Source organism: Callospermophilus lateralis, chromosome 17, assembly GCF_048772815.1.
Source record: "Callospermophilus lateralis isolate mCalLat2 chromosome 17, mCalLat2.hap1, whole genome shotgun sequence".
Taxonomy (NCBI): Eukaryota; Metazoa; Chordata; class Mammalia; order Rodentia; family Sciuridae; genus Callospermophilus; species Callospermophilus lateralis.
The window spans coordinates 47,420,683-47,433,452 of NC_135321.1; the positions used below are offsets into that span (position 1 = coordinate 47,420,683).

The following is a 12,770-nucleotide window of genomic DNA, read 5'->3' on the forward strand; positions in this document are numbered from 1 at the left end:
GCATGTACAAAGCACCAAGTCTGTACAAAAGAGGCTTCCAAATTCCTGTGAAGTTTCTCAGAAAGTTTTTAAAATCATTCTTCAATGCTATAGACAATTTTTTCAAAAAGGTAACAATGCAACTGATGTGGCTGACACGTAAGTCTCAAATGTGAAATGCTACTCATTTTAATACATCTAACACAACACAGAACATACTCAATAATATTTGCTGACTAAATGGAATCAATGAATGAATATCAGACAAAGGAACATGAAATCCAAAATATATACAACCAACAACTCACTTACCCAAACATCCCTAGTATTCCACCCCAGCTGATCAGGCTATACAAAACTCCCTTCAAAATAACTGCCATGACTGATCCCAGGCAGCCCCCCCCTCTGTGTGCCCTGAAAGGAGTAACAGAAGCCAATAGAGGGGATAACCAAGTAGCTGCCTACTGTCTGGTATGTAGCTCAGTGGTAAAGTGCCTGCCTACTAGCATGGCGAGGCCTTCGATGCCTAGCCACTTTCTTTTTTATTTTTTAAAGAAAAAAGGAGGAGCTGGGGCTGTAGCTCAGTAGTAGAGTGCTTGCTTACCATGTGTTAGGCACTAGGTTCGATACTCAGCACCACATAAAAATAAATAAAGGTATTATGTCTATCTACAACTAAAAAATTTATTTAAAAAAAAAAAAAGAAAGAAAGAAAAAGGAGCTGCCTATTGCCCCTAAGAAATAGGCCTTTGAGGGAATGGAATATAAAACACTTCTTTCTTTCTTTCCCTGTCTCTCCCTCCCTCCCTTCCTTTCTTTCATTTATTCATTCTCTCTTTCCCCTTCCACCTGTCCCTCTCTCTTTCTAGTAGTAGAGATCAAATCTAGGGCCTCACACATGCTAGACAAACACTCTAGCATTGAGCTCCCCACCTCCAGCCCCTCAAATGAAGTTTTAAGAATAGAAAGTCAAGAACGTGAGATCCCCTTAGGGAGAATGGCCCAAAATGGAATGTTCAGAAAGGCATTCTGGGCAACAAAATAGCGATATGAAGCCTCAAAGAAAAAGGTAAAACCTATATAGGCAGAATCCCAACAACTCAGAAAGCTGAAAGGGGAGGATTATAAGTTACAGGCCAGCTTCAGCAACTTTGAAAGACCCTAAGCAACTTTGTGAGACCCTGTCTCAAAATAAAAAAAATTAAAAAGGCTAAGGAGGTGGCATAGTGGTAAAGTATCTCTGGGTACAATTCCCAGTACCAAAATAATAAAAATAATAATAATAATAATAATAATAAACACTGGTCTGCTATAAAAAAATAGTAGAAATAAAAGGCAAAAGCTATATAACAACCTTCTCAAGGAATACCAATACTTACAACAGAGCAGGAACAATCTGTTCTCTTCCAGAAAAAAAAAAAAAGAAATAATTTAAAAAGTTGTTACTGAATATTCTAGAAATGCATAACAAATTCAGAAAAATGCTGTACCTTTCCCCTACGCCCATTTCCTCCATCTTGATCTTCCCACTGCCAGTCCACTCCTCGTACCACTCTGGCACCTGCAAAGATTCCTCTGGCTGTAATCTTCTTAGATTTTCTACGAGACTCTAACAAAACCCTAAAAATAAAGGTATTTATTTAAATTTATATAAAAATGGGTAATAATTTATACATAAAAGGACTTACACAGGTATAAAGTGTATTATATCCTTAAGATAAAGCTACATTATCCATTTTACAAATGTAGAAATGTGAATCTCAAAAAAGCTAAATAGCAGGGCACTGTGGCACACGCCTATAATCCCGGCAATTCAGGAGGCTGAGGCAGCGATCACAAGTTCAAAGCCAGCCTCAGCAAAAGCGAGGTGCTAAGCAACTCCATGAGACCCTGTCTCTAAATAAAATACAAAACAGGGGTGAGGATGTGGCTCAGTGACTGAGTGCCCCCGAGTTCAATCCCCGGTACCAGCTCCCTCCCAAAAAGAAGCTAAATAATTTGCCCAAGTATACAAAAGTTAAAAAGGAAATGGAATCAAAATATGAATCCAGTATAATCACTTTAGAGTAACACTATACTCTTCACTGTTTTACAGGTGACAAATAAATTCCTCTATAGCAGCCATACAAATAAATAAGGGCCTAAGATAGGCAGCACTACAATGACAAATGGTAAACAGTTCTTTGCCTCAGACTTCAGAAGACAACAGCTGGTGGTAGAACTTTGGTCAACTCGTCCGTCAACTTTTGGTCAACCCACCGTCTAAAAAGAAGATTATGGACCTTGAAAAAATTTTGCACTACGTGGACCAGCTTGTTTCTCCAAGGCCATCTATCTCTTATTCTTCTATACCCTTCTCATTCATATACTCAGAAAAGTTTGAGGATTTTTTTTTATTATCTTCTATTCATTTTTGGAATATCTTTATTTTAATTATAAGCAAAAGACAAAAATAACTTGTTCAGAATTACTCAGTTAATAAAGGACAGAATCACAATTAGCACTGGGAAGATTTGACTGAAAAACTGATTTACTGCCAGGCCTAGTGGCAAATACCTGTAATTCCAGCAACTCAGGAGGCTGAGGCAGAAGAATCGAAAGTTTGAAGTCAACCTCAGCAAATTAGTGAGACGCTAAGCAACTTAAGACAGATCCTGCCTTAAAATCTAAAAAAGTCGGGGGGCAGGGCCTTAGAGATGTACCTTAGGGGTAAAGCACCCCTGGGTTCAATCCCTAGTACCCCCGCCCAAAAAAAAGGATCAATTTATCCATTCCTCCTTCTAGCTGTCTTTCTATCATTGGCTGTATTCTTCCTCCTAGTCATTATCTATAACTACATAAGAAAATTCCATCACTATTAATACCCTACGCATTGCTTCTAAGATATCTAATACGCATCTCTACCATAGTCTAAAATAACATGTGATAATTATTGTTGATCTATTATTTCCTTTAAATTGTAAACTCCTTAAAAATACTGCATCTTATTTACATTCAAATCTTCACAAAAATAGTAGTCATATGGTCTTAATATATGCCTAATAACTCAATCAATAGGCCTTATGGCTCATAACAATTAGAATAGAAAGCATAGTGAGAAAAAAATAATCAGTCTCTTTGGATTGCCTTTGAATTTCCAAATAATAAGTGATGTCAAATCTCTATGTTAGAGAATTAATAACTCGGACTATCTCAGAAAAACATATACAGTTCCACCTTCATAGAGTTTTCCTCTCACGTTTCAGCAAACCCAGTCATGTTTACCCTGTTATTTGCTACCTACTTATACTAAATCAGCTGTCAGAAGTTATTTCCTAATCTTGTTTTTAAGGCTAACTAATAGTCACAATAAGGAACCACAATAGGTAAAAAAAATTGTTTCCCCTACCGTTCACTTCCTGGTGTAGTAATTCTGTAAAAGCGATGCCTTAAATGGTGTTTATCTCCATGATAACAAACTGTGCACAAATCATAATTTGTACACTCTGCACATTTCCATCGAATGCCAATGATTGGTTGTTGGCGACAGGTGTCACACATAGTTCCATCATGCTTGATGCCTATTAAAACAAAGATACATACTTATATTACTTACAAATACTTATTTGCATATTATTCCCAAGTGGAAAAATTAATACATCATTTTACAAGGTATTTTAATCAAGTAAGGAGAAACACCACTTATGCCACATAATTTCAAGATAAGAAAACTAAAATATTTGGGATGGGCTTGTGGCTCAGCGGTTCAGCACTTGTCTCACATTTGCAAGACCCTGGGTTGGATCCTCAGCACCACATATAAGTAAGTAAGTAAATAAATAAATGTATTGTGTCCAACTACAACTAAAAAATAAACATTTTTAAGAGAGATGTAAAATATGTTAATTGGTACAAATTACAAACTAAATATGTTTTTTTTCTTTCCCATTCATTAGGAAGAACACAATTCAGGGTTCAATCCCCAAGACTGCAAAAAACAATAAGAATTCCAGTTTTTCTACAGTAAAACTTACCCTCTGATCCATAAACTGAAACTGAGATTCAATTCAGAGAAAGAAGGAACAATCCTTTACCACCATATAGATATTACAGACTACAATACTCAAAAATCTTTAGAATCTCAAACTACTCTCCAGATAAACAAATACCGGAAAAGAAAAGACAATTTCATTCTCATGATATGGAAACAAACTATCAATTTAAGCATTTACCTATAGGGAATTTTTTTCCACCAGAAAATGAATTCTAGAAAATGATTAGCAAGCAAGTTTCCCTACTTAAGGGAAAACAATACAACATGATATGGGGTCTTCCCTCAAAGGAAAAAAAGCACTTGGTAAAATGACTTCTACTAAAACTGTTCACACAGATGGATCAGACAGATGTTGAAACTATTAAAAGATACCCTTGGGGCTGAGGCTCTAGCTCAGTGGCAGAGCACTTGCCTAGCATGTGTGAGGCACTGGGTTCAATCCTTAGCACCACATAAAAATAAACAAATAAAGTCATGCTGGCCAACTACAATCACCAAAAAAATAAGATACCCCTATAAAGTAATGAAAATAACTTTCATTTTAGGACAATAGGATTAGGGGTAATATTCCTTTACTATTTTGTGATATTAATACCATTTGTTCATAAATTAAAACTAGAATTTTTTAAAAAAAATATTTATTTTTAGTTGTAGTTGGACACAATACCTTTATTTTATTCTTTTTTTTTTTTTTTTTTTTTTTAACGTAGTGCTGAGGATCCAACCCAGGGCCTCACACGTGCTAGGCGAGCACTCTACTGCTGAGCCACAATCCCAGGTCAATGCTAGAATTTTTTGAAACATTTTGTGGCTTCTGAACATTATAAACATATCCTAGATAATCAAGCTTAAGGATGTGTAACAGTGAAACTCTCCTGGATTAAAGTTCTGGTTCTGTCAATAATTATTTGGTACCCTTGAAGAAAACATTGTAACTGAAGTTTCTACATATAAAATAAAGGTATTTATTTCAAAATAATTGGAGATGGATAGTGGGAAACTAAGGTGAGATTCAGATGAAAGATTAACCATGCTAAATTGGGTAATGGGTATATAGAGAGTCATTATATTCTTCTCTATTATGTCTAAGTTGAGGTACTTTCGATAAATAAAAGAAGCCATTTTCATTCCTAGAACCTTGGTCCCCTTTGGAGAAGGTAATATATTCTTTGGTAGTGAAGCAATGTGTTCTAAAAATCAAATAAAAATGTGGTATACTTGCAAGAACTACAGTACAAAAATAGTAATATTATTACTAAATTCTACAGGAATTAATACACTACTACCATTTCCTACAAAGAAGAAGGAACCTCTATTATTCATTTTATATAACCAGAATTAAAACAAGGGGCATCTTGAGTGTAAGCCTGTGTCTGAGCTGAGAAGGTTAAGAGGATGAAGGTAGGAATAGAAAGAAAGGAGGGACAAAAGGAGGAAGGATAGAACAAGCTCTAAAATGACTGAAAGGAAACTGGAGCCAGGCCCAATGGCACAAACCTATAATCTCAAGTCACTCAGGATTACATGGAGGATCAAAAGTTCAAGGCCAGCCTGGGCAGCCAGACTCTCTCAAAATTTTAAGAGCTCTGTCCTCAGAGATAGAGCACTTGCCTAGCATGAACAAGGCCCAAAGGAAGGAAAGAAAGAAAGAGCAATGCCTATTGGACTATAAAAGAGCATAATACCCCACGTTTTACGAAAAATCCCCTGCAGTCTCCTACTACACAAATGCCTGACTGTAGGGACAGCGGGTGTTCTTTACTCCCATTCCTATTGGGGGCAGGCCCTCTGGTATTTTCAAATATCACTCTTTCTGTAGTGCAGTAAAGAGAAATCAAGAAAGTAAAAATGACTTTTAGCAAAAGAGTCAAGTTATAGGAAGTCTGAAGCATACCAGGTAAATCCATGGTGGTTTGAATTAGAATGGGGACAGCAGAAATGGAGAGCTGAAGTCAAGACTTAGTGACTGAGTCAGAAGATAAAAGATGTAGAAAGTATAAATGATAAAGCATAAATAAGATCATTCAAGATAAATAAAAATATTAAGAGATATTTAGGGGACTGGGATTGTGGCTCAGTGGCAGAGCACTTGCCTCATACAGGTGAGGCACTGGGTTCGATCCTTAGCACCACATGAAAATCAATAAATGAAATAAAATATATATTTAAAAAGTTATAAAAATATATATTTAGGAATAGGCAATTAAGCAGCACATTAAACTGAAATCTAGGAACTGTTCTGCCTAAAAATGAGAAGGGAAGTATCAAGAAAAAAATAAATAAGAATATACTAATTAGGGATACGGGTGCAGCTCAGCATGTGTGAGGTCCTGGATCTGATCCCCAGCACCAAAACAAACAAACAAATAAATGCAGGTCCTTCATTGATAGAAACAGACACCCAAAAAACTAAATCAGAAAAAAAGAATGAGAAGAGTTTCACAGAAATGATGAGCAAACCTTTTCAAAGAAAGGAAGGAACTCACAGAAGAGCAGAGTGTATTCAATGAACCAAGTAGTCTCATATTTTAGCAGAAACGTGCAGTATAATCAGAGACTTGGCTAGGAAATAACAAAATCAAATATGATTTCTAACCTGTATATTCATATTACTACACAAAACTATTACAGGCACACATCTGTAGTCCCAGCTACTAAGGAGGGTGTCATAGCAAGATTCCATCTCAAATATTACATAAATATATACACACACATAAATGCAAAGCCATGTGATTTAAGACCCTAGCTCTGTAACTTGCTAGGTACATAATATTTAAAATCGACTTACACTACTCTAGGACCAATATTGTGAAGTACAAATTGAGAAAACACTTCCTTTCACATGAAGGCTATAGTGACACAGAGGTGAACACACTTTGAAGGAATTTAAAGTAAAATGTAAATGCAAGCAGTTATACTGTATTTAATTTTAGTAAGAATTTATGAAATTTACTATTCATCTGCTTAAATAATTTAGTAATAAAAAAAAACATCAGAATTCCACAATCTTTATACAGAAATCAAAGAACTTAATAGGGTCTCAATTTCTTAGAAACTGTACACAGGAAGCAATTATTCATGTGAAATTAACCCCATTTTAGCAAATTACCCACCTTCTCCATGGCTATTCTCTTATTACTATTTTATCTTACATTTTTCCCTACATCCTGTGGCTTCCTAGGGGTGGTTGTACTAATCTTCTCAATTCCTTTCGATTATTTTTGATCCAGAGCTACCACACAAAATAGCGATGCATGCCAGCAGATTATGCACCACTTTTTATCAGTTAATAACGATGTCTTCCTTTTATATTGTGCAAATTAAATCTGACTGTATCAATCATGAAATTATTATCAGTTTTAGGCCCAAAAGAAACTATATTTAAGCCTAAACAAAATGTGAACTAAAATTTAAAAACCACAGAATTACAGCTACACAACTCAAAGCTATCAATATTCACCAGTATTATGTTTCAGTCTTTTAGAATATGGATCAAAGGGCCAGGTAGCGCACAAGCCGGGAGGCTGAGGCAAGAGAATGACAAGTTTGAGGCCATCCTCAACAATTTAGAGGGACCCTGTCTCAAAAAAAAAAAAGTAAAAAGGGCTGGGTATGTGACTCAGTGGTTAAGCACCTCTGGGTTCAATCCCTAGATTTCCTTCTAGGGATATAAAATGAATACACAGAAAAGGGCTTGACTTTTTTTTCTGCAGGTGCTGGGGATTGAACCCAGGGCTTTTTTCATGCTAGGCAAGCATTTTACCACTGAGTCACAACTCCAGCCCTTGACTTTTTCTCCTTTAATCACAAAAGGATTAAAAAATAAAATCAAAGTACCTAAATAGTCCACACTGGACATCTACATCCATATCCATCCCTTAGGTCATTAAAAAATTACTATATTTTGCTTTAAATTATTATCAATTCCATAGAATGTACATCTTGAATAATAATCTGTAATTATTTCTATAACTATTACTTCCAATAGAAATACAAAATTAAGTAAAAATTGCTCTAGTTCACAAAAGATAATTTTTAGGTAAATTCTGAAACCTATTGACAAATTAAAACTATCATAACTGTTTGAGCAGAATTATTATTTGAATTTTCATAAAACTGCAATTTTTAAAGAGAAATACCAAGAATCACAACAGATTTTATGTTTTAAAATTCACAGAATTGAATAGTAAAATAAACATACCCCTGGCTTTTTTATATATGTATTATATATATATATTATATTCCTAGAAAACTGAGTGTATATTTGAAAGGGAAGAAAGGTATAACTGGTTGTATGTTCCACAGATGGCCATGCTAATTTATGACTCATCCCATGTGCTTTTTTAGGAGACACCAAATGACACTCCACCATCAAGAGGTAGATACAGGGCTGAGGTTGTATCACAGTGGTAGAGTACTTGCCTAGCATGTGTGAGGCACTGGGTTCAATTCTCAGCACCGCATATAAATAAATAAAGGTAAACTGACAATTAAAAAGAGGCGGATCACTTCTCTCTCCACTGGACCTAAGTAGACATTCCTAATTACTTCAATCAACAGAGTGCAGAGGAAGTGACAGTATATGACTTCTTAAGTTAGGTCATGAAAACTAATGCAGATGCCATTTACTTGTCCTATCTGCCTGTCACTCTCTCCCCCTCAAGATTCACACCCAGTATGCACTAGAAGCTCTGAGCCAACACATAGTGAGTCTAGCCACCCTGAAAAGTCACCACAGAAAGATCACGTGGAGAGGACCCAGAGTTAAAATGCCTAAGAAACTCTGGCTGCACCAGTCCCCTAGCTGTTTGGGTCTTCCAGCTGAGGCTCCAGACATTGTGCAGTATCAAAAAGCCATTCCTCACCATGCCATTACCAAAATTGCTGACCCACAGGAGCCAAGAGCATATAAACTGTTTTACACCACTCGGTTTTTGGGTAACCATAGTACTGTAACCATAGTAATCAGAACAAAGCAAGTTGAAAACATTTTTTGATGTTTGTTAAATTATAGTTCCCTACAGTACAATGTACCAAAAATAAACTCAAGATAAAACAGAGCTCAATACAATTTTTTTTAAAAAAAAGACACAAAAGTGCTCATAAAAAGTTAAACAGCATATTTTACAATTTTAAACAAACCTCAGAAGTCACACACATGCCAAGTGGGCACATATATACATGGTAGATAATGAGAGATCAATATGAAAACCCATGACAAATTGCTAACAATGGCTGGAGTGCACAATTTCACATTTTGTTCTTCATGCTTTTGAATTGTTAAATGTGTATTACAACCATGCTGTTAATTTTACACTTTAAACAAGAAGGCTGGAGATGCAGCTCATTCATAGAGCACTTTCCTAGCACAAATGAGTTCCTAATTGGATCCCCAGCACCACAAACAGAACACCAACTAAATATACTATCTTCAGTGCACATTATAATTATGTCAAGAAAGCCAGTCAGAGATCCCTGAGTAATAAATAAAAATTGACACAAATTCTATAGAAAACACTTGGCAAAATGTTTCAAATGACTTAAAGTCTTTGGCTTGCCTCCAAAAAAATTTTTAAAGTATGCCCCCAAATACTCAATTGTATGTAGTAAAAACAAAAATGTAACTTAATGATGTTGAAAATACAGGCTATGTTAATTCTTAGAGGAAAATTCATGTAGTTTAAACATGTAGAAAACATACTGCTGACATGGTAAATATATCATCATTTTATCAAGTAATTTGCAAGGAATTGAAGTATAACATTTTTGCCAAAAAATAATAAATAAATAAGACATATTACAGAAACACTAGAAAGATAATTTCCAAAATAAGACACCACCTTGCAGTTGTCCGAATTTTTTGCACTATGTATTAATTCTAAGGAGCAGCTAGGTGAACAAGAGCGCTTAAAATAAAATATAAGCACTAGAGATAATGTACATATCACTTAAAATTAAAACTGAAAAACAAAAACATGAGGGACCTAAGCAAGTGTCTACAGAAATCAACTTTCAAATTATTTTGCTAATAGTGTATACGGCTACTACTTACTTTTTACAGTCTTACTTTTTAAAATCCTTACACTGGGTTATATTATGCTTATGAAAACATACTTTTACCCAGGTATACTCTTCATGCCACATGCCTGATATTAGTAGCATCTAATCTGCATCATCTGCCTTACCACAGAAAGGTGACCAAAAGTATCAGAATATCAACCATAGCTAATAGTAAATGTCCACACAATGGTTCAGTTCCTGAACAAGATCTAAAGTATGTCTCCAACATGTCATCACAAAAAAAAGTAAAATGCACTAACAAAGTATCCACTACACACTTAGAGGTGTATCCTGAACTCTTAAGGTGAGACTTGGCTAAGGAAAGGGCATAGGGAAAATATATTGACAGAAATAAATAAAAACTCTGTTTGCAACTACTGTCCTAATTTATGTATTTTGTATCTCTAAGTTCATTTTCCACAAAGTAAATAACATTAAAATTCATGAGCTCATAACTGATGTGCAGATTTCTCTAAAAGGAACCATTTAAACACACAATAACAACAACTAGTTAAAAAAAATCTACAATTCATGGTTTTAAAGAATACTTCAGGAAAACCATTAATGCACACAAAAACACATCCAAATCCTTTCTTGGTTCCCACAGTTCAAATGCCAACAAAACCACTGAACAGCTGTGAAACAGACTATCCCTGAGAATTGGAAGAGTAAACAAAGCAACCCACTCCACTACCAATATGAGCACTATAGAATTTTTAATGAGAATGCAACTGACTTTAAAAGTTGATGTTTAAAGAAAACATTAAACAGAAAAATGGCATTAAATAACAAGGTCAAAATTTTACTGACCTCTTATGGTAGGTAGTAAGTATCTTCCTGATACTACATTCACCAAATTCATTCTCATAAAACCAATAACCCCGACAAGATTTATTCCTTGAAATTTTCATTTCAGGTGTGGTGGCACACATCTGAAATCCCAGCAACTCAGGAGGCTCAGAGAAAAGAATCAAAAGTTTGATACCAGCCTCAGCAACTTAGCAAGACCCTGTCTCAAAATAAAAAATAAAAAGGGCTGGGGGGTACTGGGGATGTGGCTCAAGAGGTAGTGCGCTCACCTGGCATGCACGGGGCGCTGAGTTCGATCCTTAGCACCAGTTAAAAATAAAATAAAGATGTTGTGTCCACTGAAAACTAAAAAATAAATATTAAAAAATTCTCTCTCTCTCTCTCTCTCTCTCTCTCTCTCTCTCTCCCCCAAAAAAAAAAAAAAAGTTGGGGGGGCTGGGGATGTGATTCAATGGTTAAGTGCCCCTGAGTTTCATCTCTGTACCCCCTCCTCCCAAGAAAAGAAAAACAAATTTTCATTTCAAAACACATTTCTTCTTGCTACAGAATGCCATATTACCTAATATATTACCCTAGAGAGATAATTAATGCTCTTTTCTTGTGAAGACATCTGCCACCAATAAATGAACCACCTGATAATAGCTTTTGACTCATTCTTTTAAAACTCAAATGACCATCTGCTCTAAGTTTTAATGGCATCTCTCCAAAGTTCAATAACTTAGAGAATTTACATAGCTGAAGTCTTTGTTGCAAACTTTTGTGAAAACAGTAAAGCATGCTAGTTAATATCAATAACCATAAGCTCTTGAGAAAACCAGAAAAAGCTCAGATTCACAAAGGAGTGATTAAAGGAAAATATTAAATTTCCCTATAGACCCCATATCAATTTATATTCTCACTTTATACATGTAAATAATAAAACTATTTAACCTTTCAAAACATTTCCCCATAGAAAAGATGACAGAAAACTAGAGTTTTCAATACAAACAATTCAGTCTATTAAGCACTTCAATATGGAAAAAGACTATCTAAATTAGCAATTATTTAATAGCAAAAAAAAAGACCTAATTGTTCATTAACAAGAAAATGGCTACATATATTAGGTATACAATAAAATACCTAAAATAGATTTTTGAACAGCCACAAAATTCAAAAAGAATCCTTCGATCATAATGCTGAATATTTTTAAATTACAGAAGAATACAGTGTAACAAATATAGTACTACTTACTGTTTACATAGAAAGACATGACATTTAAATAATATAAAACATAACTCAGGAATGACAAAAAACTAACCTGATAGTTAACACAGGACAAGAAGAAAGACAATGTCATTGGAGAGCAATACACATACAGTGTTCAAATATATTAGTAGTGCTTAGTTTCCACAACAGTATATTTGCTAATATTACTGACTTATCTACTTGGCTATTTAAAATATTATATGATAAATTTTAAAGCTTTCTAAAAATAAAAACACCTGAGCAGGGGCTGGGGCTCAGCAGTAGTGCACTTGCCTGGCATGTGTGAGGCACTGGGTTCAATTCTCAGCACCACATATAAATAAATAAAGGTCTATCAACAAATGAAAATTAAAACTAAAAAATTTAAAAAAAAAAAAAAAAAAAAAAAAACAGCTGAGCACACCTATAATCCCAGCTGGGGAGGCTATGCCAGTAAACCACAAGCTCAAGGCCAGCCTGGGCAATTTAGCAAAAGCCCATCTCAAAAATAAGATAAAAAAGGGTCTGGAATAAGGCTGAGTAATAGATTGCTCAAGGTCCAATCCCTGGTATCACAAAAAAAATAAAGTAAAAAATCTTCAGTAGACTAGTATGGTGCCTAGCTAATCCACTAAAATTATTGCCCAAATTAAAAGACTTCATC

General features: G+C 35.0%; 1 protein-coding gene across 2 annotated transcripts in view; it reads right to left on the reverse strand.

Moving 5' to 3' along the window:
• The window catches only part of Mib1 (MIB E3 ubiquitin protein ligase 1), a 130,537-nt gene that overhangs the window by 102,895 nt on the left and 14,872 nt on the right, over positions 1 to 12,770 (reverse strand). For both annotated transcript variants that reach the window (XM_076836650.1, XM_076836649.1), the window contains exons 2-3: positions 3,368 to 3,539; positions 1,470 to 1,599 (exon numbers count right to left, since the gene is read on the reverse strand). In XM_076836650.1, coding sequence (XP_076692765.1) covers positions 1,470 to 1,599; positions 3,368 to 3,539 — 302 coding nt within the window. The remainder of the gene's footprint in view (positions 1 to 1,469; positions 1,600 to 3,367; positions 3,540 to 12,770) is intronic.